Source organism: Cynocephalus volans, chromosome 14 (assembly GCF_027409185.1).
Source record: "Cynocephalus volans isolate mCynVol1 chromosome 14, mCynVol1.pri, whole genome shotgun sequence".
In the NCBI taxonomy this organism is placed as follows: Eukaryota; Metazoa; Chordata; class Mammalia; order Dermoptera; family Cynocephalidae; genus Cynocephalus; species Cynocephalus volans.
The window spans coordinates 22,904,583-22,932,020 of record NC_084473.1 but is presented as its reverse complement, the minus strand read 5'-3'; the positions used below and the strand labels follow the sequence as shown (position 1 = coordinate 22,932,020).

Genomic DNA, 27,438 nt, shown 5'->3' with positions numbered 1-27,438 from the left:
TCAGGCCACATCACAGCCACCCCCTCTGAAGGCCACCAAGAACTGCTCCCAACAGCACATTCTCCTGAGCTTTGCCTGGTCTAATTTTAAACTCTCTTGTGTGGCAAAGTGACTCAGTGCTCCTCCTTCTTGAGAGGAGTCTGCTATTGCTTAGAAGTTCATTTCTGGGGGTGGGGGTGGCTGGTGGGCCTGGCACGGTCTCCTTCCTATCACCTCTTGAAGCCTCCTGACATCACCCTCTGCTTCCAGTTACATATGGGTCCCCTCCCCTTGGTGAGGGAGTTCACCAAGCCAAAAATCTGGGGAGGCTGGCAGGGGTGGGGGTGGGCGTGGAGAGACTGGGGAGAAGAGGAGAGGAGGTAGAAAGAGAGCTTTCTTAAAATTTGGCAGTGACCCAGAGCTTGGATTTGAACTTAGCCACCGAGCACTCAACTCATCACCTGAGCCTCCCCTTCCCGTGCCCGTGCAAATGTGGAGCTTCACGTCCGTGCAGCCAGCAGTCCATCTGTTAACATGCTGGCCAGGCCGGGGCCTGGTGGCCCAGAACTGACCCAGAAGTAGGTATAATCCTCTCTTCTAAATGTGCTTAATACCATCGATAATCTTGTCACATAAATCTCCCGGTTAGCAGTGAGCTACAGCCATCACTGCTAGACTCCAAGAATCTTTCAGTAACGGATTCCGCCTCCTGTAATCTATCTCCTTTCCTATACTGATTTCACCTGCCAGGTTGCTGAGCGCTTGGGAGAACCGCCCTGACCTTTCCAGGCACCGTTTCTCGGGAGCAGTCCCTTGCAGATTAGGCCAACGGAGCCCATTCATTCCTTCATTCGGCCTGCTGGCGTCCCTCTGCACATGCGTACTCATTCAGATGCCTGCAGTTGGGGTCCGGTACCATGGTCCTTGTCTTCTGCTTAATCTCTTTGTTTGGGAGGTTGAGTGAGACCAAGTGGTGTTGCCTCTTGGCTTTTTCTGTCTCTCACTCATACCCCCAGACTCTGTGCCCAGAATAAGTCTAAAGATTTGCTCCAGAGATGCCAGTTTAGGGTTGCAATGTCGCCAAAGGCTTGGAGGGATGAGATTAGCTCAAACTATTCATCTGTTCCTCCAAAGAAATTAAACTCAAGTTGTTAAATCACTTCTAAGATGTAAATTACCAGCATGAACACTGCCGGGCAGAGCCAATGCTTTCCAAATGTAGATCCTCCCTACTCCCAGACTTTCTGCCCTTCTAATCCCCAGAGGGCAAATCTGGGAGGCGGGCGTGTTTCTCCAGGAGCGTGGTGCACAGGTCTGCTTCCAGTCCCTGAGCAGTTAAAGAATAAATATCCTTTGAGCAGCGCTGACGCCTGTCCCACTATGGGCTCTGGGCTGCAGTAACAGCTGGGTAAACAAGTGGGCTGCAGTCTAACTTCACACCCAGAGACAGGAGGGAAAGTTAGGGGAAGTGGGGGAAGTTGGGGAAGAGCACAGCTCAGACCCAGGGGCTGGGGATCTCTTGTCTTCTAACACAGGCCAGAAGCCTCGGCTGACATTTGGGTACAGTTCCTCCAGGCAGTGTGTAGGTTTGCAGAGGTCTGCATGCAGAGAGCCCACCTTCGATCACTGGGACTAGTTCCTTCTTGTAGAATGCCCTGCTAGAAATAACACAGTCAAAGCACAGTCTTTGACAGGGAGGAGTGACCGAGTCCATGGATCTGCCAAAGTTTTCTCCTTTCAATTACAATGTGATAAAAAGGAGTAGAGATGGCAGCAAAGAAAATTTTCTTCTGAATTAAAGTCAGTGAGAAGAGAGGAGTGGTTGGTGCTTGGAGCTTTTATTTGGCTTGTGTGGTTTTCTGATTTAAAGAATTTCCCTGATGGCTCTGAGTTTGATCAAGAGCCCGCTGCCTGGGGACTAACCAGCAGAGCACGTCCATTCTCATTTTCTTACCCCAGCTAAATTAGAGACCCAATGTTGTCTCACTTTAAATGGAGGCCACATTAAAAGTCTCACCCCACGCTCATAAATCTGCACCTCTTTGTAGACTCCAACGCATGTAAATGATGCGTCCAGTGCCTTCACATTCTGAGGGGATGCTGTGTGGGTTGTGGGAGGGACGTGGGAGTGCTGCAGCTTCTTGCTTTAATTGTCCTTTGAAACTTTCCCAAATTGGAGTCCATATGTTACAGGAAGCAGGCGGGTGGTCATTAGGAGGCCTGCAGAAACATTTCTCGGCACTGAAGAAAAAGGTTGTGATGGTGTTTCATTTCAATTCGGCAGAGAGGAGGTCAGCAGGTCAGCCTGCTCCTGTATTAAACGCACAGCATCAAGGCATCCTTCGCAGAAAACCAGCTCCTCTCAGGGGCCTTCTTTAAGGAGATGTGGGGAAAGACACTTTCATGGAGTGTATTAGTCTCCTAGGGCTGCTGTAACAAATGACCACAAACTGGATGGCTTAAACAACAGAAATGTATTCTCTCACACTTCTGTAGGTCAGAAGTCTGCAATTGAGGTGGTGCCAAGATCACCCTCCCTCTGCAGGCTCTAGGGGAGGATCCTTTGCCTCTTCCAGCTTCTGGTGGCTCCGGGTGTTCCTTGGCTTATGTCAGCATAATTCTAATCTCTGCCTCTGTCTGTCTGTGTGTCAAATCTCCTTCTCCTTTCTTTTATAAAGACACCAGTCACTAGATTTAGAGTCCACTCTAATCCATGATGATCTCATCTCAAGATCCAAAACTTAATTACATCTGTAAAGACCCTATTTCTAAACAAGGTCATATTTAGAGATTCTGGGCACTACATGGAGAGTGCCCTGAAAGTAAAAGCCTGCTTTCTCACGGATTCAAACGTTTTAAAGAAGAGATGCATTCCTTTGGAAGTGGCCCATTCTAGAATACAGCTCAGATCCCTACCTGGATGGGATGCGGGGAACTGGGCAATCTCAGCAAGTTCATGGGTGAGTCAAGGACAGCATTGGAGTACAAAGACCACCCAATTGTGTCTTCGGCCTCCAAACCAGATGATTGGCATCCTGAGAAGTTCCCTGTGGGGCAGGACCACGTCGGGCAGCTGAGAAAGCAATTGCTGATCCCCGGGGAGCCCCCCAACACCACCACCCTGAGTCGTAGAGACCTTTGGGCCTTCTCACTTCCCACCCTCCACCACCACTCTTGGATCAGTGTTGGTGCTTAGAAATGTTAAATAACAATAATAATAATAACACATCTGAGCGTGACGCTTTAATAGCCAATCTGTCATCTTCCTACTTTATTTCTGAGATTTTAAGAATGGTGCCTTCCTGCACAAAACATCAGGGTGCATTTATATTAAGAAATGAAACTAATTAAAATGTTTGAAAACCATAAACCACACCACCATAAAACAGCAGCAGCTCTATTTTTCCAGTCTAAAAAGATTTTTCTTCCTCATTTTGTAGCCTGCCCTGATGAGCAAACTACTGGAGCTGGGAGGCACGGGAGGTGGGACGCGGGTGGAAGCTGTGTTACCCCTGAGCACGGCCTCTGGTTCCCAGACCCTGGCATAGCAGCCAGGGACACAAAGCTGGGGCAGCAGCCGGAGGGATAGACTTGGATGGAGAAGGCTGGAGGACAGGCTACCCTTACGGTGATCAGAGCTCAACCCACTTGATGAGTGGTTGTGTTTTGGGAGAGGTTTCCAAAGGCGGAGCTTGGAAGGCAAGCACCGGTGCTTAAAAACGGCCCAATGCTGCACTAGGTGTGTGTGGCCGCTGGGCCATAAGAACCTTCTCAACAAAGTGTGAACGTTTGTTGAATGAATAAATGAAAGAGAATCCAAATGATGTGCAAGATGGCGGGAAGGCAGGCAGGGTGGGGTGGGGGGGACTAGAAAGGAGGACTAACCGTGCACACTACAGAGCTAACATTACTCGAGCTGTGCCACAGGGTCCACGGTGTCTGCCTCCTTCACAAGAACACGGGAGAAACCAGCCAGACTTCACTGTTTCCATGTTTACACTATCTGCTTCCTTAGACATGATCCCATGTCCTTAACAAATAAGCCCCCAGGAATTTATCCTTAAGAAAAAACTGGTATTTCATATACTGTCACCATAATTTATAGCCACAGCATTTGGGCTAGATTTTCTTCCTGGGATTTCCTCAGTTCATGGGTAACTCCCGTAAAGTAGAATTGTCGTTAGCCCCATTTTGCAGATGAGGAAAACGAGGCCACAGAATGGTGAACCACCTTACCAATGATAGGAACCCAAGGCCACCTGTCTTTAACATCTGTGTTCTTTCCACTTCAGGCTCTGCCTTGCATAGTACGAGCAGCCACACACAAGCTCCAGGTGGACTCACCTGCACAGAGTTGGGCATGCAGCTGGGGCTTGGCTGGAATGTAGGACAGAAGGGGCCAGGGGTGCAGTCGAGAAAGACGACAAGGCTTGATGAGGTCAGTGGAGGCAGAGTCACCCAGGACCTTACCCACTTTATCTTCAGGGCAAGTATGGAGTGACCGCACGTTTTTAAAAAAATTACGGATGTAAGGGAATGGGCAGATCGGAGGCAGGAAGCTCAGGGAAGCCTTCTGTCCCCTCAGTGGGATATGATGAGGCCTGGACTGTGGCAATGGAAGTGGGAATGGAGGGAAAGGATGGACTCTAGGAATATCTGAAGGTGGACCTTTGATCACTGCTGGGCAGTGATGAGTATGGGGGTGGGGGGAAGACAGTCAAGGTGGGCTGGCACCTTCTGGCTTGCATGGCTGAGTGGATGGTGGACCCTGCCCCTGGGCCAGGCATGCAGGGAGAGGAGCAGGTTTGGGGCTGAGGATATGGAGCTTGATTCTGGGCATTTTATATTTGAGGCTCCTGGCAGATATCTAAAGACAGACGTCTGGAGAAAAGAATTGGGGGCTAGAGGCATGGAATTTGAAGCCAAAAAGGTCTGAAATCCCAAATTCTACTATGTATGAGCTAGAGCACTGAGCAAGTTCCCCAGGCTTTCTGAAACTCAGTTTCCTCATGTGTAAATGGGGTGACTGCAGACTTACCACATGGGGTTCTTGTAAGAACTGAGATAAAACATGGATGGGTCTTGGCACAATGCTTGGCCCTCTGTAACTAGTGTAAAAAAAAAGAAAAAAAAAGAAAAACAACAACAACAAAACCACAACTATAACCACAACCACCAACAAACGGAATGTGGGTCGGAGGCCAGGACTGTTTGGGGCACGGGTTCTGGATCTGAGATCCTCAGAGAGAGTGGATGAGTTCTCATCTCATGGAAGCACAGGAATGGCTTTACAAAAGGCCTTACTTTGGGATTCCTTTAATCAGTGAGGTGCTATGTACATTTCAATGTGCACTTATGTGTAGATATTGATTACTGTCACTGAGATGTCACACGAAGAACAGAGGCAGCCACAGAGCTTCTCTGAAATGAGGATATACAACTGTGGAAAAGTGGAATATGATTTCAAACGTGCACAGCTATTTTTTACTAAAGCAAGTAGATTTCCATGACTACACCTGCTACCCACAACTCAATTTGATAATTCCACACATATTTACTGAGCACATAACAGTGTGAGGTGCTAGCAATGCAAAATCTAAGACAAGGTCTTTTGTCTCAAGGACCCACATTCTAGAGGGAGAGAGACAAGTAGAGAGGAGAAGACCACGCAATGAAGGCCAGGGTAATAACAACAACAGATCATGCTTACAGAGTCCATCCTAGACTCTAGACACTGCTGTAAATGCACTGCATTATTAATTCATCTAATTCCCTCTTAACCCAATGATACAGATGGTATTATCATCCCATTTGGTAGAAGACAAAACCAAGGCTCAGAGAGGGTAAGTAACTTGCTAAAGATCACACAGCTACAAAGTAGAAGAGTCAGAATTCAAACTTGGGCAGTCTGGGCTCCTAATCCCATCACTGTACTGGCAAAGAGGTGTGTTAAGTATTTACAGATCTGGTGTGCAATTGGTATCCCAACCAGGATTGACCAGTGTGGTTGGCTAACCAGCTGAGAGCCCCACCTGCACATAAAGAAACCTCTTGGCCCTGACTGCCTCTCAAACCACAGCAATGTCCTCCTGTCTCTTGTCATCCTGAGGCATGCCATCGGACAGAGCTCAGATTGGAAATCCTGGAACAAACAACACCTTAATGACAAGGGGGAATCACGTCATATACCCATGACCAGCTGCTTCAGAACTGCCCACAAAGTTGGCAATGGTCACAGGAAAATTTCTTCACCCCTGGAATCCCCAGATGGGACAGGGTCAACAACTGAGGGGATTCTGAAAGCATCAAAGCCAGAGACAGGACGAGTGGTCACCTGCTGTGTCCAGATCTGCAGGCCGGGCAGAGGACTCGGTGCTTCCCCCACACTCTGCTTTCAGATTTTTCTTGGGGGCAGTCACTCCGCTCCAAGCCACATTTCCGGCTTTGATAACAAAAGATAGAAACTGGCTCCAGCTGGGAGGCCCCACTTACCTTTCCCAGGCCATGTGGAGACGGCAAGCAATGGGGCATCCTGTGAAGCCCACAGCTGCCTTCCTGCTGGGAGCCGTGAGGATCTCAAGCACATCACACAGCTGGCAGGTGATGCAGACTTCGGTATGGGACAGCAGGACTGAGAAGTCCACCTGAGGATGGGTGTCGATCAGCCAGGGCTCTTCTGCCAGGAGTGTATCGGTGAGCAAGTCTTTGCCACTGAGGGACCCAGAGGCTGCTGCCGCCTCCGGGATGCCACTGGAGCCTACTTGGGCCCTGACTGTGGAGCCGGAGTTCCATGGATTGGAGGCAAGGGACACAATATCTGGATGCGGGAGGACGGTGCAGGAAAAACATGCAGTCTAGCATTGGACTTGGCAGTAACTAATTTCTGCTGGGAGGAAGTGTGATGCTCATTTTCTGGAGCCTTCCGACCGTCCAGGTGCAGCCTTTCCCCATGGCCAAATGAGCTGTCGGATTGGTGGGGGCCCGTCAGCCTGGCGAGGGAACTGCTGGGATCTCAAAAATGGATAATCCCAAATTCTGAGCACCAGTTTCTTCCTCAATTATTTACAAGCAACACGATGTGGTGCAATGAAATCTAATTCATAACGCCTTTTTAATGCCTTTATAACACAACAGTCACAATATTCCCTTCTAATCTCAGCACATGACAAGTTGCCACTATTGAATTCCCATTAATATGAATTATGGGCACAATATATTTTGCCCAATATCATCCTCTCAGCCTAATATCATAGGGGAATAAACTTACACCCCCAGCACATCTCTGATGGAAGAGGCGGCAGTCGCACAGGTCTGTCCTCCAGGTTCGGCACTCCTGGCTAGGGTGGGGGCCCCGTGCTGGGTACAGCAGGCAGGGTTCTAGAACTCTGCAGGGTGAGGTACCTGCGTGCAATTTTCCTCGTCCAGTGCTGTCATCTCAGAATCAGACTCACCTCCTGAGAGGGGCTGTTTCCACCCCAGCCAGTGTCCCCACATTACAGCAACGCCCTGAGGAGGTGGCAAGTCCAGTCTGGAGCCAGACAGCCTTTGCTGGCCATGTAACCCTGGGTGTGGGATAATCTCACTGAGGTTACACAGTGAGGACAGTCACAGCACTGACTCAGACAGGACTGAGAGTGATGTGGGTTAACACAGGCAAGAACACTTAGAACTGGGGCTCACTCTAGTGAGCACTCAACAAACATGAGCAGTGTTGGTCATGATCATGACGACACTGGTGGCAACCCCAGGACACTTCTCAGGCCTGGCTGACTGGCTGTCCTGACTTGCTTCCTAGGATGGCTGATGAGTCCTGGGGTTAAAGAGCATGCATGTGCCAGGAAAGTGCACATTTCTAGCTTGGACAGCACCCCTGCTGCCAGCAAGATTTGTAGCCTGCCTCTAACCAGTGCACCTGAGGCTCCACTCTCAGCCCCAGCTTGTTGGGTGCTAGAGAAACTGGACACAGACACACCCCTCCAGGGCTCTGGGTGGTGTCCACCGGAACCCTCCTTCTCAAGGCCCAGCCTTCCCACTGGGCTCAGAAGTAGCCTCACTCTGGGCAGCCCAGACCCTGGCAGGGCTGCTGCAGTTGGGGGAGGAACAGATGGGACATCCGAAAGCCTTTCTACCCCAGTCAGGCCACGTGCTGAGTCATGATGGGGATTCCCCAGGGACACCAACCCACAATTGCCCAGGACGCTCTCTGGGGGAGGGGTCCGCCCTCTGCCCACTCCTCAGGAGTTCCTCCCCACATTTCAACCCAGTGCACGCTGGTCTGCATGGCGTGCCTTCCTCTGACTGGCCTCCGTCCTTGGCACAGTGACGGGCGCTCCCATTTCTCTTAATAAAGGAAGTTACTCGGTGCCTCAGCTCCCCCTGAATTTACACATGGGTGTGACTTCTCACTCTTTCCATGGCAGGGCATTTATTTATTTATCAGTTTTATTTTTTCCACCGTGATAAAAGAGATATAACATAAAATCTGCCATTTTCACCATTTTCAACTGTCCAGTTCGGTGGCATTTATTACATTCATGATGCTGTGCAACCATCACCACTATCAACTTAAAACTTTCCATCACCCCATACAGAAACTGTCCCCATTAAGCAACAACTCCCCATCCCCCCACTCCAGCCGCTGGTAACTTCTAAACTACAATCTGCCTGTACAAATTAGTGCATTTATTTTTATCAAGTGTTGCTGCCCGGCTATTTCATTTAGATCCCACAACAGCCCAGGGAAGTGGGCATTCTTGTATCCAGCCTACAGGTAAGGAAACTGAGTCTCAGAGAACTTAAGCGTTCTGCTTTGAGGCTGCTCAGCCAGTCAAGGGTGGGGATGGGCCTTGAACCCCATCTCCCGACCCCAGCCTAGAATGTTTTTCACCACCCCAAGCAGCCTCCTCCAATGGGGACTCTCCGTCCTCATCCCAGGGAAGACTCTGCCCCTACTAGGGAGGGGGCTGGAGACAAAAACCATAACCACAGTGACCATTTCCTTCCTCTCTGTTACCCCAAAGCAGTGCTGAGCTCACAGGGAAGAGAGTGGCAAGTCACGGCTGCTCTGTCCCTGACACATAAGTGGCTCCCTCATGATTCTGCTGTACTACCACTTCCCAGCCCAGGTTTAAATCCACCGAGAATGACTGAGGGACGAGCAGAGGGAGCCACCCCCTCAAGCCTGGGTATACCTAAGCCTACCCTGCAACACCTGTGGACAGCTTTGGTACTTAGACTCCCCTTTTGCAAGGGAATTAAGCTGAAACAGGCTGAAAGCAGCTGCTAACGCAGAAGCACCAGCTGTGCACTATGTCTTGGAGCAAAACAGAAAACCCTCAGGTAGAGAGAGAGGCTGTGGCTCCAAGACAACAGTCCCTAAGCATTCTGCACCCCAGCAGTGTCTACACCACCCCACACGGCTTGGCTGATAAGGAAAAAGGTCATGCAATCAGGCATAAAGTGAAGGGAACTGTGGCTGGGTATCTATGAGGCATGGGGCTGGACCACATAAGCCTACATGCCTTTTGGCCCTGACCTTGGTGGTTATTTCAAACTGCTAATGAGCACCCTGCTTCTGAGGGGAGCCTGTAGCTATACCATTAGGCAATGTCGCTAGCACTGGGGAGGGATGTTCATGGAATGCTTGTTCATCAGCTGCTCATTTAATAAATTTTATTGAGGATTGTTCTGGGCCAGGCCTGTGCCGAGCTGTACATATATGTCTGCACTCTGGAGCTAGACTGCCCAGGGATAAGTCCCAGCCCTGCTGAATGATCCTGGGCAAATTACTTAGTCTCTCTCATCTCTAAGGTGGTGATAATAATAATGACCTCAGAGGGTTCTAATGAGGATTAAAGAAGTTAGTGTTGGGGAAATGCTTAGAACTGTGCCTGAAACAAAGTAATTACTACATGAGGGCCTGAAATAAAATAAACACATGCAGAAGGCTGCAGAGAATTACAAGCAAACAGGAGAAAAACCCTGTGAATATTCAAAGGAAGAGGTTGTAATACCGTGGCTGTAAATGCTTTGGAGAGATGGAAGGGGTGCAGGATGTGAAGCCACGGCCTTGATGGTGTAAATCTGTACTGCCAACATCCCTTCATCATCCGGACACAGCCCACCCCGCCCCCCGCCGCCATAAGGGCTTCCCTTGGGCTCACCTTCTGTGTCCTGTCTCCATCACCCCATCATGGGCATCCACAGAAATTGCTCATCCTTTAGAGGCCTCCCCACTGTGTTCTGTCAGTTAGGAGGTAGGAATGATGTCAAAAGCATTCATCCTCCCAAACCCAACAATAGGGGCTAAATAAATGAATAAGCATTCATATGTATAAATTCACTCATTCCCTCCTCGAACACAAATTGAGAAGCTCTAACTGCTGGGCATCTCATGAAGCTTATTCAGAGACAAATGGACATATGGCTAATACGAGTAATAATATTACAGGCATTATAACAGGGACATAAACAAAAGTGTTATGGGAACAAGAGAAATAACAGCAAAAATAATTTTTTTTCCCACTGCAGAAGTGATAACATTTAGGCTGTCAGTTGTAGAATGAACAGGAGTTTGACTGGGCAGATGAGAGAGGGAATGAAAATTCCAGGAAAAAACAGTGGCTAGTGCAAAGGCCCCAGGGCATGAGAGGTCCTCATACATTTGGGGAATTGTGGGGAAGCTTTCCAATGACCTCATGGCTCAGGGATCCAGTGTGTTTGTGAATTTCCCGGAGATAGAAACACACACGCGTGGAAGCACAGGAATGTGGTGGTATTAGTTCTGCTCTGGCGTTGGCATTCGGGGGAGTGACAGATAGCAGAATCCCTGTGTGCAGCACCGAGTGCTGGGATGAATGAATAATAGGCAGAGGTACCCACAAAGGTCACTGCAGCTGATTTTAGTAAGCCGATGTGCCAGGTGAGGTCTGGGAGATGGAAAAAGGCATCCGCGGCTGTTGCTTGGGAGCCATCCACGCAGTGGAGGCAGTTGTTTTTTGTTTATTTTTTACACAACCAGAAAATACATTAGCTCACACAACAAGAAGCTCAGAGTGATGCATTGGGGCTCTGCTTCTATATTTCTGGAACTCTCTTGTGTTTTTCCATTCCTTGGGGTTGGCTTTATCCTCAGGCTTTTAGTATGACGGTTACAGCAGTTCAAGGCATCATATCCAGACATGGCAATGTCCAGAGGAGAAGAATTGCCTTTTTCTTGTGACTCTTTCTTAGAAGCAAGAAAACCTTTCCCAGAAGCCCCCAGGGGGGATTACTCTCATGTTCCATTGGCCAGGATTGGGCCACATGACCTTTCTTAACCAACGATGGGTGAGGGGAGTGGGATTTCCACGCCTGGCTTAGAATCATCATAATCCCAGCTGGGGCTGGGGTTCACTTTCTCAAAGCAAGGGAGGTGGTGGATACCTGGACAGAACTGGGGTTCCGTTAGGAAGAAAGAGAGAGAGAGAAGTGGACATTGGGTAGATAGCCAGCAACACCTACTACAGACCATGCAGGGTGCCCTGTCAGGCCTGGCACTATTCTCCAGCCCTGCTCCTGCATGGGGAGAGCTACTGAGTCACCCACAGGCATCGTCATCCCACCTCCCTATTCCTACCCACCAGCCTGAGGACCGCTTCTGAAGTGAAGCAGGAATTCTTTAAGGAGCAGGTCGAGAATCCGGATCTTGATCAATGTCTGGCCCTGAGTTGGGTTTGTTTTAATCTGTAAAAAGGCTATCCTATGCTCAGGGGGTCTCCTGGTCCTTCCAGAGAAGTCTCCCAGGGTAACCTCAAGGCAGATGCTGTTCTAGAATTACAAAGATGACCACAAGGACCTCAGAGCTGTGACCCAGGGCTGGCCAATGTTCTGGGAGATTTGGGTAAATCCACTTTCAGCAAAGGAGAGAAGTCGGGAGGCCTTGGCCCATGCTTTACAGCCAGTGGGAGAGGGACCCAACTCAGGGTGCTCCTGATGGTCTGGCCATTTCAGTCATTCAACTCTATGTTTTTAAGATAAAACTGTTAAATCTGAAAGAATGAGTGACTGGGATCCTTCCAACATGACCCCCATCCCCCACCCCAGACGAGCCTCTTAGGCATGGGGAGCCCAGGTGGGTTTGATTCCCCACCCCTCCAGGTGTGAACAGCACTGGAAGATGTGGAATGCGGGGGACTTCCTCCACCCACCCACAGTTCCACCTAAGCAGGGCAAGAAGTAGCCCAGGGGAGAACCTTGTGGTCCTCTAAGGACAAAAGAGGGCAGGAGTAGAGAACAAGGGGACAGCAAACTTAACCTAAGACACTTGAGCCTCAGGAGCAGATCTAGCAAGTGTGGGCCCCCTGTGGCTGACAGGAGACTGTTTTCTGTAAGGGACTGTGGCAAACAGAAACCCACAGTCCAAGTTAAGGGTGGGAGGTGCAGATGACTGGCCTTCTGCTATGGAGGCATGCACCTTGCTCCATCACAGCTCAAGGTATCCATTTCACGGTGTGAGAAGGGTACAAAACATTCACCCGCCTTCTCCAGGAGGCAGAGGAGGGGGAAGCTGGGCAAGCAGAATTCTGCAGCTACCAAAAGGACAGGCATGCGGCAGCAGTCTCTGGGTGCACATGGATGCCAAGGCCATGAGCTTTGCTGAGTTCTCCAGGCTCTTTATTTACCTGAGGAAAATGAGGTTTCTTGCTTACGGGTTCTAGAGAGGTAAATTCACAACACAAATTAGTATGCCATGGCTAGCTGAGACTGCAGCCGCCAGGGCAGATGGAATTCTCCCAACTCTTCATCTTAGGACAGCAAAAGGAATGCTGAAACTGATTGGTACCAGCTTCTCTCGGCAGGGCCTCCTCCAGGGTCTCTTCTCAGTGGCACTGTGCATTTGGAGGGCTCTGGCCAGTTTGGCCACCTGTATGACAAAAGTGAGTATGACAGGGAGAGGGTCACCTGGCTTTGGAGGACATTCCCCTCACTGAAATTAAACTAACTCTGTGGGGGTTGATGCTGAACAAAAGATACTGAGGTGCATTAAGCTCTCCTTTTTATGTTTATTTCCCTGAGTTATTTTTAGCACTACAGAAGGTTCCCAGTTAACAAATGGGCTGGGTTCTGAAAGTTCATTTGTAATTTGGCTGTTTAGATTTTGGAACATTCTTTCCTTATGAAAAACAATGTTATAAATGGTGATGAGAGTCCCAGGCTAGTTCTCTAAAACCTATTTAACCCGTAATGTAGCTAAAATACTGTCCTTTTACAAGGAAAGAAATTGTTTAATTGCAACATGAGTAATTAAATGAAACAAGGAAAACCATTAAAACCGAATAAGAAGTAGATTTATGTTCATCTTGAATGATGGTGTTTGTAGGAAACTTAATTTAATTTAAGAAGAGGCCCTTCTAAGGGCTTTTTGAGTACTTCCAGGGATATATCCTATTAGGGAGAAAGAGGTGTCAGGCTGTCCAAATCTGCGGCTACTGAACATTTGCATCATGCAACTGGTACCCTTTCCTGATTTCAGGCTCATCAGAAAGTCTTCCCATCAGAATTTGTCTTCCCATGTGGAGGCTCACAGGGAGAAATTCCTTGGTCAAAGTCCATGAAGGTGATCTCCTTGGGGTGATTTTTAAATTCTGTATCAGTAAGTTAGTGTCTATCCTTGTGTATGTCCTGGGGACTGCAGTGTCCCAGTCCCACCAGCACTGGGCAGTGACAGGATCAAGCATTGGAGCTTTGGAACTGAGGGCCAAGTCCTGGCCAGAAGTGGGTTCTCCAGGGTAAATGCACCCTGCGAGGTTCCCTAGGGGCCAGCTGGACAGCCTGACTTCTAGCAACACAATCCTTGCTGGGTGACTTCTTTTAAACCTCACTAGCCAGTGCTTTGTGCAGATTGGGTGTGTTGAACAGGTGTGTATAGGTCATGAGTGTCCCATATTGATTCCCTGCACCAGGCCACATGCAGAGTTGATCCCATCCTGCCTGAGGCGTGTGAGCCTTGGCCAGAAGCTGGAGGGTTAATGGCTGTGTCTAAGCAAACATGCTGGAAACACTGAGGGGTATATTGCAAAAATGACCACAGCTCTTTGCATCCTTAGATGCCAGGCTCTTTGCAATGCGGTGTTGCAACATCTCCCATCAAGGGGCGGGTTCTCTTTGCCCACTCCTTGCATCTGGCTTGGCCATGCCACTTGCTCTGGCCAATGGGATTTTAGCAAACGTGCCTCATGCAGGGGTTAGAAAAGCACTGGTGCACTGACCTTGCCCTCTTGCTGCTCTTGGTAGCCTGAGACACCATGTGAATGAGCCTGGGCTAGCTGGATGGAGGACGACAGGCTTTGCAGAGGACCAAGGCACCTTGGCCGACAGCTGGCCAATCACAGATGTGTGAGTGAGACCATCTTTGATCATCCAGCCACTGGCCAACCCACAGCTGACCACAGACAAATGAGAGATCCTGGCAGAGAACAGCTGAGCTAGCCCAGACCAGAACTGACCAGCCAACCCTCAGAACTATAATGGCTTTCAGCCACTAAGTATCGGGGTGACGGCTAAGCAGCAAAAGCTAACGAATATACACAAGGTGACTCAAGCCAGAGACGTCTTCTGACACCTTTACTTTGGAATCCATAGTTGCCTTTGCCCAGCCTATGGCTTATCTTCTACAAATATGGCAAAACACATAATCTTCTCCCCTCTTTTTGCCCCATTAATCAGAAATTTAAGTTTGAGCCACTCAAGTCTGCCTTCCCCACACTGTAGGCTTGGAAATGGGGGCTTTGGAAATCATGACATTTTTCAGTTTTGCACATGCTTTGTGAATGAGAGATGGGTTTTAAGTCAATGAATACACAATCCAAACTGTAATTGCAACTTAAAGTGCAGGGAAACCCAAACCCATTAGCTCAATGCTGACATGCACAGGCTTCTCATAACGTGTTATCAGTGCGCGATGATTTATCACAAGAGAAATCACAAATACTTGTTCATCGGGCAAGCAACAGTCTTCTGGATAAAATCACTTGCAGTCTGGAAATTCACTACAAAAGAGGCTTGAATGATTCTCTCAACTGAGCCCACTCAGCAGCCTTTGATTTTCAACATGAATACAAGAGAAACGGGAGCTCTGTGCAAAAACATCCTTTATCCATTCATGGACCCAGAACTACATGACAGGAGGGGCTGCCACATCGGGCCTCATGGTCATTCAAATGATCCCCAGGGAAATCCCAGATCATCTCCCCCAACAGGAGTATCTCTCCAGAGAAGCTGGGGTGCCTGGGGAGAATATCTCCAGGGTCATCTCTGTGATGACAAATACCTATCCTGACAGCCCCAAATGTTAAAAACCTGGGTGTGTGGTGCTGCGGGGCTCTGAGAAGGGGCCTGTGGGTTTCATGCCCCTTTTGCTTCTCCTCGGGCCCCGACACAGGCTAAGTTGCTGTGCTTCCCAGCCAGATTTATTTTCACGGGCTTAGCTCTGAGGGACGATGGGAGTGTTTCAGCATGAGTGCTCCTGACCACCAGGAAAAAAAGCCTCCAATACATTTCACAGGCATCAGCGAGGATTCTGCAGAGTCCATTCTTTCAGGAACAAAATTGCATTTTATGAAGCCGTCCCTTTTCTGTTTCATCTGTCAAGTAGGTTTGCTGAGAATAATTTAAATTTCATGCAGCAGCAACTGCAGGGCACTGGTGCCTCCGCTCCATCCACACACACTCTGGCCGTGGCCTCAGGTTTCTGCTTCCCAGTAGCACCCTCCTCCTGAGGCCTTTGCCGCGTGCAGCCGATGGTGGGCCTGGGACGGGGTGCTGTCCCAGGTCCTTAGTGTCACCTCATACCACACCAGACGGGGATGGGGACAGTTGATGAGCCTTTCTTCAGCCTACCAGCACCAACCACCAGGGAGACTGGTTTCCCCACCAATGCATGGATACTTGATTAGACCCCATCTCTGGTTTAACTTTTTAAAATGAACTTTTATTAAGCGCTTACCAAGTGGCAAGTACTGTTTTAAGTTTTTCTACACATATTAATTTAACTAATCCTCACAACATCTCCATGAGCAAAATACTATTATTATTCGCATTTCATAGATGAAGACACGGAGGCTCAGAGACATCCTCAGCTCGGACGTGACGGAGCTTAGAATTTAATACCAGTTATGTCTGATTTAAGAGCCAGAAGCTCTCACCAGAGCAGCAAGGTGGAGTTCATGCAACCTTTGCCTTAAATTTTCCCACCTGTACCACAAGAGGTAAATGCACCCATTTTTTGGCCTGAAATCTGGAGTTTGCTGTCAGCTGGGTGGATGAGAAGATGCAAACGTTACCATAACAATGCTGCAGTCTGGTTACCATGGTGAATATATTCTGCCAGGCAGCCTGGGCTGGGGAGAGGAGCTGGCCCAGGCTGGTTCTCATTCTAACCCACTAGGTGACCTCTGCAAGTCGCATTTTCTCTTGGCCTCACTATTCTGACCTGCAAAATGAGGAGGCTGGCCAGCATGGTTGCTTTGCTCCTCTTGGGCTCTAACAGCTTGTGTCTCAGAGGTTTGAGAGCTGATCCAGGCTCTAGGCAAGCAGTCTATTGGTCTGAGCAATGTGTGTGCACTGGGGGCTGGGGTGGGGGTGGGGTAGCCCATGAGACCCTCCTGGTACCTCAGCGCCCAGGATCTGTGCCTGTCCGACTGGCCTTTCATCAAAACATGCAAGAAATCTTCAGGCCACAGACAAATGAAGAAAAAGAAAAATCAACTTAGGCCTGAAGGCAGCAGTGACAGAAAGAATTGTCATCTCCCCACTAACCAGCACCGGGAGTACAGCAGGCCTTCCCTGCCATGGCTTGGCGGAAGAAGGCCCCAGAGCTGGGAGAGAGCCAAGTACATGGGGCTGGGAGGAGGAGGGTGGGATGCCGAGGATGACCTCAACCCCAGAGCACGTGGAACTCACCCTGCTCTCTGTCCATCTAAGGTGACCCTAAGTCCTTACAGCACTGACTGCTCCCTGAGTCACCTTCCTCAGGGACCTTTCCTGAGTTTCCAGGGGTGGCTTTAGCCAAGAGTGGTGCTCGACCCTACACCAGGGAAGCCAGCTGGTACAGTCAAGCAGACTTAAGCACACCCCTGGCAGCAGCAACACACAGGTCCGTTCCTAGCTCCTACAGGCTCTCCCCCCCCACCCCCACTTTCCTCCAGAGTAGGGGCTTGGCTCTGCACACACTGGGCTATTCTTTGAGGAAAAGTCCCTATGGCTGGAGAAAGCTTTAAAATCCCTTCTCTCAGTCACTGGGCTTACCAGGTGGTACTGACCCAGTTTCAGTTTGGATCCACTAAATGTCCTCTTTCCTCCAGCCCCACCCTTGTGTCCAGGTCAGCTTGAGCCCCAACCACTCAACCATCATTTCCTTTCCCTGCCTGCTGGGGGCCTGCTCCTGTTTCTGGGTGATGTTAGAAATGAACACCTGTCCTTACAAAGGTACAGCCTTGCCCCATAGTCTTCACCTGGATGATGGTGACAGTGGTGATGGGGTGACCACAGCACCTACACAGGACTAACCATGTGCCAAGTCCTGTTCTGTTCTGAGCACTTTACACATGTTTAACTCACACAATCCTCACAACAACTCTGGCAGGTAGATATGACTACTGGCTCCCATCTTACAGAAGTGAGGCCCAGAGAGGTTAGGTAACTTGTCCAGGGTCACTCAGCTAGCTAGTAGTAGAGTGGAATTCAAATCCAAGCAGTCTGTCTCCAAAGTCTGGCTTTATCCATTCCACTAAGCCTCCTCTGTCAGTAACTTCAATAGGAGAGACACTCTGGGGTCATTTGGTCACACTGTCCAGGCCACAGATTCATTATATGCTGGCCTGTGAGCTCCCTGAGGGTAAGAGTCAGCCTTTGGCTATTCATAAAAACCGAGCTTGCTGACCAGGGAAACCACAGATACCTGGGTTTGGGCCTGCTTGTCAATGGATGTGGTCTTGGCATGGGATCAGACACACCACTGCTTAAGGGACAGGCCTCTGGGTGGGCAGCAGCTAGACCAGAATGACGGGAAGGCACCATGGCACACATGTAACAATGGTGCCCTTGCTGGAAGCCCTGCTGGCCGCTATGCTCCCCTTGCCTGCACACCCAGTTCTCCTGAGCACCCTGAAGAATCCAGGGTGCCATCAGCACCTCTGTTTGATCAAACAAGCCCCTACAGGTATAAAAGTGAGTTGGAAATGTAATTGATTTAGTTCCTCTGTTGCCATGAACTTGTGCCCCCTCTCCCCCTCCCAATCACCCAGCGCAGTCCTTGCTCCAGCTGTTGTTTTCTGTCTGAGGCTGGTTCTTTTCCTTCCATGTGGATGTGGTTTGGGGCCCGGCCAGTCAGGGATGGTGAATACTGAGCGGCTCTGGAGCACAGAAGGAGTGACATGGGCAGGGCAGCTGCGGAGAGCCAGCAGCGCTGAGTCCCCTCCACTTTGCCAGCCTGGCCGAGCCCAAACCCCTGTCCCCAAGAGCAGCCCAACATTACCCCTAAAAGCTACCCATCCTTGAGTGGACAGAAACCATCAAGCGGGCCTCCCGGGTCCAGCCCCTCTGTCCCACTTGGAGCACCCAGTGGTCAGCCCCAGAGGCTGCCGTCCTCCACATGGCCAACAGCTGGCCTTGCAGAGTGCCTGCCCCCTGTGTCCGGTGGGGCCGGTGGCTGGCTCAATTGGGCAGAGGTCACTGAATCAGAACAGTACAGGGGGCTGGGACCCAGGGGAGGACGGTGTTTGGCTGGTCTGGATGTGGCATGCCCAAATAATCCTCCATCTCCTCTCCCCCGTCCAACATTCCTTCCCTCCCTGCCTCGGTGGGGTGGTGTTTTCATAACAGGAAAATAAAATCAATAAGGCACTGCCGCAAGATGTCAGTGCGCTCCGAGCTGGCCTCCAATAGCTCCATTGTCTCGGCCTCCGCGGGCGCTGCGGCCGGCAGCACTCACAGTTATTAATGGGAAGCAGGGCTGAAAGGGAGTTTTGAAAATCACAGGGACAAAGGCGCAGCACACCTGGAGAGCGTCTTTGCAGAACCACAGCCACCTCGCAATGGCCAGGCCAGGGCTCCCCGCCTTTAACTTCTGCAGTGACTTTTATGAAAGCAGGAAAAGAAAAGACCAGACACACACACACACACACACACACACACACACAGACACACACAGACACACACACAGACACACACACACACACACAAAACCTGGCCCTGCGAGGGCTCCTGGGAGGTGGTTCTGAACGGCTGGCAGAGGCAAAAGCAGCACATGGAGTCCCTGCTCAGCCGAGGAGGCAGGATGGGGGTGGGTGGGCCTCCTGCCACCGTCCCTCCCAGGGCTCAGGCTGCTTGAGGGCCTCTGAACCACAAGCATTGGGGGACCAGCCCAGCCCAAAGCTGGGAAGAGCCTTGGTGACATTCATTTCCACATTCTGTCTAGTAATGCAGGCTGGGTTCTGCTGCCATTCCCGAGGCCAGAAGAGATGGAGGGACCTGGAGCTAATGCCCCGGGGCTGACGGCCAGAGTAAGTCCTGGATCCTCCACAGAAGGGCCCCATGACCTGGAATAGCTCTTTATAAACTTGGTGCACCTCGGTATTCTCAACTGCAAGGGGGGGATGATAAAAGTACTGACCTCACTGGTGGTTGTGAGGCTCAGAGGAGACAACGGACATGGGGCTAGTTAATAAATGGTAGGTTATGACCCTTTATGACAATTACAGTAGTTTGCCTCTTATCCACAGTTTTGCTTTCTGTGCTTTCATTTATACCCACCCCAATCAACTGTGGTCCGAAAATATTAAACGGAAAATTGCAGAAATAAACAATTCATAAGTTTTAAATTGCATACGTACTGAGTAGTGTGATGAAATCTGGTGCCGTTGCACCCTGTCCCACCCCCATCCTACCTGGGATGTGAATCACCCCTTTGCCCAGTGTATGCACACTGTAGATGCTCGTGCCCTGTTAGTCACTCAGTAGCTGTCTCAGTTATTAGATGGAAAAGCACATAGTCCATATACTGTTCAGTACTATCCACAGTTTCAGGCATCTACTGGGGGTCTTGGACCGCATCCCTCTAGGATAAATGGGGAGGTCTGTACTGCTTGTCAGTATCTTCTTGCAAACCCAAGTCACTGGTGACCCCAGGGGGACTTGCATGGTCTCAATTCACCCGTTTAGGGAACCTGTGTTGCCAGCTTGGAGTTCCACTGTTATTTCATTCATTAAATAGCATTTAATCAACATGGCAGGGGACAATGTGTGGCCTCAGCACCTGCTTGTCTTGCTACAAGTTAGTCACAGAGAGAGACTTTATGGAAAATAAACCTGTGTTAACCCTCAGAAACAGCTGCTGGGCCCAGCTCCAGAAGGACGCAGAGCCTGGTGCACAGGCTGCCCTGCAGGGACCCCGCTGCCTGGCTCCTGCTTAGGGAGGGAGGACACCATGTCTTACCTTGGTGGTGACCGCGGAGGCAGAGCTGGCCACAAGGCTGGTGATGGCCTCACTGCTGCCGGTGGTGCAGGGAGCAGGGGCCGTGGCGGGTGTGGGCAGCCGGGAGGGTACCACGGGCAGCGGCAGGAGGCCGGGTCGGGCGCTGAGGCTGCTGGCTGTGCCACCACCGGCCCCCGAGGTGACGCTGCAGATGCTGGTGGTCCCGTGTGTCCCATTGACGCTCCACTCACGGCGGTCCCAGCCCACCCGGTAATCTCTTTCAAAGCGGCTGTGGTGCCGGGACATCTCGGTGGGCCGCAGTGGCTTCTCACAGGGAAACAGAGCCCGGACCTGCTGGCACAGAGTGGAGAGGAGGGCGGTTTAGACAAACAGCAGCCCTGCTAGGACGAGAGGAGACAGCGCCAGCCGCTGGCCTCCACGAAGCCCCTTCTCTGGGTTTAATTGCGGCCCCACCCGGGACCCCATTTCAGAGTCCCAGCAAGCCCACACGGTGGGGACCGTGAACTAGCCCACTTCACCCACGAGGAAGAGACGATTTGTCCAGGGTCCCACAGCAAAGCGTAGCAGGCAGGGTTTGAACCCAGCCAAACCTGAAAGTCATGCTTTTGGTCCTGCCACATCACACCATCCTGATGACATGGATATGCACATTTTAGTTATGGTTGGGATTTTACTCCCTCTCACCTCATTGTTGGAAAAAGATCCTGTGGCCTGCTCAGGCCGTGTTTTCCTTAACCACCTGATCGAGTACTACTGCCCACGTCTGTGGACTCACTTCATGGTGAAGAAACTCCTTTACCTCAACCTCATTTGCTCCCTACAGTAGCCTGTGTGGAGGCTACTGTATTTATGGACAAGGGAACTCACTGAGAATAAGTGATCCCCCTAGGTCAGAGAACTAGGAAGTGGCTGAGGCCAGGACCTCTGTCCTTCAGACCCCAGCTAAATGTGGGACTCAAGTCTGCAAAGGTGTTGTCTCCAGGAGTTGAGTTCTCCTTCATAACCACAACCCTCTGATCCAATCGCTGGCACCGGCGACCCCCGTGCACCCTGGCCTCTGCTCACCAGACCACCCCCCACGTGGCTTTCCTGAGCATCTGAACATGAGGCCCGTCAGTGTTGTCATGGAGACCTAGACACACCATGAGACCAGAAGGGCCTTCTGAATCACCGAGGACTGCATTTTGCTCAGCATTACCCTGCCTTGCTTGGCTCCCTGCCCAGCCGAGACCCATGTTACGCTCAGTCAGGAAGGAAGTAAAGATACAGGAGAGCTGTCCCAGTTGCAGAGGCCACTGAGAGGCAGAGACAGAGGGAAGGGCAGTGCCAGGGCACAGGGGCAGGTTAGGGTGGGGGTCGGCCCCACACATCACACGCACAGCCTTGGCCATGCTCAGGCACCACTGTTTTCTGCATCCCCTTTCCATTCTCAACCGCTTCTAGAGTGGGGTATGAGTTCCTGGAGGTTGGGGCTCCTGGCTCCTTTTCCTACTTGCTGGTCCAGCTCAGTCCCAGAGAGGGGCTCTGGAATTGTTGGCTAGTGGACAGACAGGCCACGACATTTTTTAATTATCTACAAAGCCTGATCCTACTCTTGCCTTTACAAAACGTGAGGACCTAGCTGCCAATTTCTAGTGCCGTGTAGCCAGAGCCTGTGCCTACCCGAGCAGCTGTGACCCACGTTCTGTTTGTGTGGCTGGCCCGAGCTCTCGTAGCCACCGTCCCCTCTGCCAGGCACAGGGAGCAGACCTGAGCCCCCCTGCAGCCTGAGCTCCACCTGCAGGCCCACCTGACACAGAGCTGACCACAACCTCTTAAGTTGGATGTGGGTTCATTGTTTATTTCACCATTATGCTTCCTGGCTTATACAATGTCACAAAAATTCTTTTCTTAGAATCTATTCAATATCACATGGTGAAAAACTAAAATCAATTTCCTTTTGATCACCCCTCACAACTGTTTTCAACTAAGTTCTTGGGAAAGTTTTCTGCATTCTGCTCCACTCTCCCTCCTCCTGTTTACTCTGGAAACTGCTCCGATGTGGCTTTTGCTCCGGCCACTCCATGGGAATTGTTCTCACTGAGGTCAGAATGACCTGCTGGTTAAACCCAATGGGACACTTGTGGCCTTGTCCTTGACTTCCCTCACCTGTGATGGCTCAGTGACACCGCGCTCTCCCTGCCCCTCCCACCTCTCTGCTCCTCCTCGGTCTCCTTCTTGGTCCCTCCTTGAAGAGCGGGGGCTCCCTGGGGTCCATGCCTCCTCCTCCGCCTCTCACTCTGCCGCTCCCTGGATGATTCCATCAATGAGCACCTCTTCACCGCTGACTCCACGGCTACACTCGCCAGTCTCCTCTCCTCTGCACCAGACCCACCTCCCCCCCGCAGCCTGCGTACCTTTACCCTCGCTGTTCTACAGGTGCCTAAATGCCCTATGTCCCTAAGTTAACTTATTGTTCTTTTGCCCAAACACCCATCCTCAGGAATTCCCCGTCAGAGAAAGCCACTTCTAGCCCCATCTCTACCCCTATTTGACAGTGAGGTCTTAGATTCCATGCCCCCCCCCACCCCGTTGCTCTGATCTGTCCCCCTCTCCATCCGAACAGCCGCTACCTCCGTTCTCAGTCTCCCACATAGATTACTTCAGCCAGTCTTCCCGCCCCAAGTCTTGGTCTTCTTAGCCATTCTCCGCCCATATGATTTTTTGTAAAGCACACATCTGATCACGATACTCTGCTTTCCTGCTTTAAAACCCATCCTTCAGAAGAGACTCTTCCGGGTGGCCCAGAAGGCACCTGAGGATCTGGACTTTCTCTCTTTCCTCATTGCCCCTCACTGGTCCCCCCAGGGATGATGATCTTTCCCCCAGGGAATGAAGATGGGGCATCATTCCAAGCCTTATGGATTCTGAAGCCCTCATGTCCTCTCTCAGCTCAGGGTCCAAGCCCATGCTGCCCCTTTGCCTGGAACGGCTTCCGGCCCTTGCCCTGGCTAAGGCCTGTCTTTCATGACTCAGCTCAGGCGCTGACTCTTCTAGAAAGCTGTGCTGACTCTGCCCTCCAGCTCAGGTGGAGGCCTCCCTGTGGTCCCCTGAGCATCCAGTGCCCACCCCACATACATGGCTACTGTATCTCTGCTACCCTGAGGAAGGGTCTGGGTCCTTGCTGTCTCTGGGACCCCAGTTCCTAGCACAGTGTCTGGACAGAAGGGTGTTCACTATATGTGTATTGAGTGAGTAAGCAAACAAATGCTTATTTTTTATTAATGGCTGAATACTTCCAGAAAGGACAAACACATTTGTGTGAAGGGAGAACCTCAGACACAGAAACCTTGAGTCTCCTGACCAGAAATTCTGTGCAGGTACTGGAGTAAGAAAATGTCCTGCCTTCCTAGTAAATCAGACCAAGGATGCTCTAAAAGGAGACTCTCTGCATGTCAAGGGTCAGCTGGGCCTCATCACTCAGACTCTTCTCTTTCAAGATTCACCTGCCAAGGCAGGGCTCTTGTTAATCACTGCCTCAGGGGACACTGCTTCCCTAGGTTGGATCCTAAATGTGGCAGAGACAATGTTATATTTTCCCCACCCAGCGTCCTCCTCCTGTGTACCCAGGAGTAACTCTTCCCGCCACCACTGCAGTTAGGTTAGAATCATGCATCTGGATTCTGGCAGATACAATCAGTGGGGAGGCAACGGAGACTGCTTCCAGACCTGGCCCTTTATAAACCTCATCCGTGGCCTTTCAGATCCTATCGCCTGCTGAGGCCACCTTGGTGGCCACATCTCCCAGATGGTGCAGCTATCTGATGGAAGAGGGTTGCCCTTCCTGCGCTGGCCCTTGCATGGCTGGATGTAAATCTTTATTGTGTTAAGGCCCTGAGCCTGGCAGTCTATTTGTTGCCTAAGCACAGCCTAGCCTGGCCTGACTGGCACACTAAATCAGCCCCTACAGTCCTACAAAACAACACAAGCTTGCATATTGTCAGAGAAAGCATCTCCCTCCAGCTGGTGAGGATGGCACCCCTGAGACACGCCTGGAGGTGGCAGTGTGCTTGGGATCGGGTCAAAGGGGTCTCCTTGGCTCCCATAAAAGCTTGGATGCCAATAAGCCTCTCAGCTCGCTGCCTCAGGGACCAGCGCTGGACCACACTGTGCCTCCCTCCCCGCTCGCACTTCCAGTATGCAAAAGAAAAGCCCAGGCCCAGGCAACCTGCACCCCCGCTGCTCATCTCTCAAGTCTCCTTAAAATGCCAGAGAGAAGATGGAGCCTCAGGCAGCTGGAGGCCGCACAATCTGGTTTCAGCCTCATTAAGTGTATTCAAAACAAAGGTCAACTATTTGCATGCCAGCGTTTGGGTTAGATTTCATTCCTCAATTTAATTTCCCCTTTCAAACGGAATAAAAGAAATGTGTTGCACAGTTTACCCTGAGTAAGACGGCAGAATGCCAGCTCCAGAGGTGGCAACTTAAGCATTTCCTGCTGGGCACCGAGCCAGTGTGTCCTAGGGCCCCGTGTGCACACACGTGTGCCCAGGGTGGTGGTGGGGGGCAGCAGGAATGTTTGTTGCGGCAGAAGGAGGCCCAGAATGGACGGTGTCTCAGACGAGGCTGGTCAAGCAATCACAGACAAGACACATAGAAATGCTTCCTTGTCAAGGTGAGCACTTTCCCTGGCAGGGTGTCCGTGAACTGGCAGAGCCTGGCATAGGGCCCTTCACTGGAGAGGGAGGGGTGTCTGAACAGCAGCCACTCCTTTGCGTGGAAGGGACCATTTACAGAGAAACTGGGACTCGCACCTGGGTGGAGTTAGTGCTGTGCCAGCCCGCTTACATGTCATGCTCGTGTGTGAAGAAAGGCTCTAGCATCTGAAAATCTTGCATTTGTGGGTGAAGGCAGCTCATGCCAAGGTCCAGGGTGGAGACAGTTCAGTGCAGGTCCTGGGTTAAATCCACAAAGCCTCCCAGAGATGGGTTCTGGCCTCTGGGATCCTGTGTACAGCAGAGCTGTTTCTCCACCCCAAGGACTGTCCTTTGCACTGTCCCAGAGATGCTGGGCTAGCAGAGAGGAGGGAAGGAGGGCTGGACCCTTCCCAGGGAGAGCCTGCCAGTCAATACCAGCAAGGGCCCCCTGACCTCGCGAGCCCATCTCCACAGCATCCCGTGTGCAGACAGCTCGTACCGCTTCTCGGCTCCTGCCCCAGTAGGAGAGGTGGGAGCTGGGCCCTGCACAGAGCTCAGGAAGCCAGCTCGGGTTCCAATTCCTGGCTCCGTTCTCTTCGGAAACACCCTCCTCCCCCAGGGGGCAGTTTGGAGGGAGGAGGAGGAACTCCTCACAGAATCGGAGCAAACATGAAGAACGGGGCGAACACGTCACTGTGACACGCTCCTGATGTGTTTCTCTGAGTGTTCAGTCATTGGCCCTACTGCCATCCAACCCCAGTTCACAGCCACTATCCAGTGCCTCAACACACACAGGCACAGCCCCATCCTAAGGACAAGGTCCCCCAGCATCCCAAAACACAGCAATGCCAAGCAGAACAGTTCTGGGGAAAATCATAACTGTCCAGCCCAACTACCTCATGATTCAGACATTCCCTCAGAAGGGTTATGATGGACACCGTTGGGGTGTGCCCAATAGCACCCTGGATCCCTGTGGCTCAGGGGCACCATCCGGCCCAGGCCCAGGCTCAATGAAAGGCCTGGGCAGCCTGGGGCCTGAGGATGGCCATAGGAGGGGAATCAGATGACACCCAGGCTCAGTCCCATGCCCAAGCTTTGTCTCTAATTCATCACCAGATGGTGGCAGGGCTCAGTCCCCTGCATACTTGCTGGATACCAGATCTGCCCCCCTGCCACACAGATTTGCCTGGAAAACCCTCAACATTAATAATTCATGAGTAAATAATTAGAGTCCAGTGTGCCACAGTGTGCTTGTGCCGTCCTTGTGGGGCTGGAGCACAGGGGACAGTGTCCAGGAGCCCCTGACAATGGCCCCTGCTTATGAACAGGATGCTGTGCACCCGAACACACCGGCAGGACGGTGGGGGTCTGCATGACACACTGTGAGTTGCGGATGCTGGTGGTGGCCCACACATATTAACATGCACTATGTGCACACACTGTACACAGGATCACAGGTGGCTAATGACCCTTTGCTCATTCTTATCATTAAGACACGCCGAAGGAGTGGGCGGCCGGCTGTGAGGGCCCCGAAGGCGTGATTAATCCGCAGGAAGGCAGGGAGCCCGCGCCGCCTCCAGACAGGGGAGCGAGGTGGCTGGCTGAGGAATGAGCCGCGGCCGTCCGGACCCGATCGGAAGATGTATGATTGCCTCATTTGGGGTAGACGTGCTGCCAAGTCGACTGGAACAGCCTGTGCCCATCTTTATTATTTTAGTTTCCCTCTCTGCATCTTCTAGCCTTTCTTCTGGAGTGAAATACTAAACAGCCGCCAGAACACCATCTTGGCAAATGCAATGCAAAGGAACTCTCAGGCTGTCTCTGGAGAAGCTGGCTTGGCCATGACTTAGCATGCATTTGAGCAGGAGCTGGGATGCCCCTCAGAAATGCCTCTATGCCTCCTGGGGCTGTTGCAGCCCCCAGGGTTCCCCATCCACACCAACTCCTCCCCCCAACTCAGAAGACTTGCTTCAGCCTGAGGCTGGGGGTGGGCCATACCCTGGCCCCTCCTGCAGGAGGCCTCCTCTGGTGAGCTCTCTCTTCTTGGAGCTCACAGAATCCCGACTTGCCAGGCCTATGGCCCCAGCACTGGACTGGCATGTTCTCCTCCCCATGTGACTTCTGATCTGTCCCTAAAGACAGGACCACCTCTCTCCCTGTGTCTTCCACTACAGGTGACCGGGCACGGGCTGGGCTGCGGCTAGAGGCGAGTGAGGTGCCTGGACTGAGACCTAAGGAGGCTTCCTCCCAGGACCCACCTGTGCTTATGCCGCCCCAACAGTGATGACCCCCAAATTCTGCCTCACTCGC

General features: G+C 51.4%; 1 protein-coding gene across 1 annotated transcript in view; it reads right to left on the bottom strand.

Annotated features, from left to right (window-relative positions):
- The window catches only part of KLHL29 (kelch like family member 29), a 168,714-nt gene that overhangs the window by 114,010 nt on the left and 27,266 nt on the right, over nt 1-27,438 (bottom strand). Inside the window, exon 2 of the mRNA XM_063078911.1 lies at nt 20,453-20,782. Coding sequence (XP_062934981.1) covers nt 20,453-20,737 — 285 coding nt within the window. The 5' untranslated portion in view covers nt 20,738-20,782. The remainder of the gene's footprint in view (nt 1-20,452; nt 20,783-27,438) is intronic.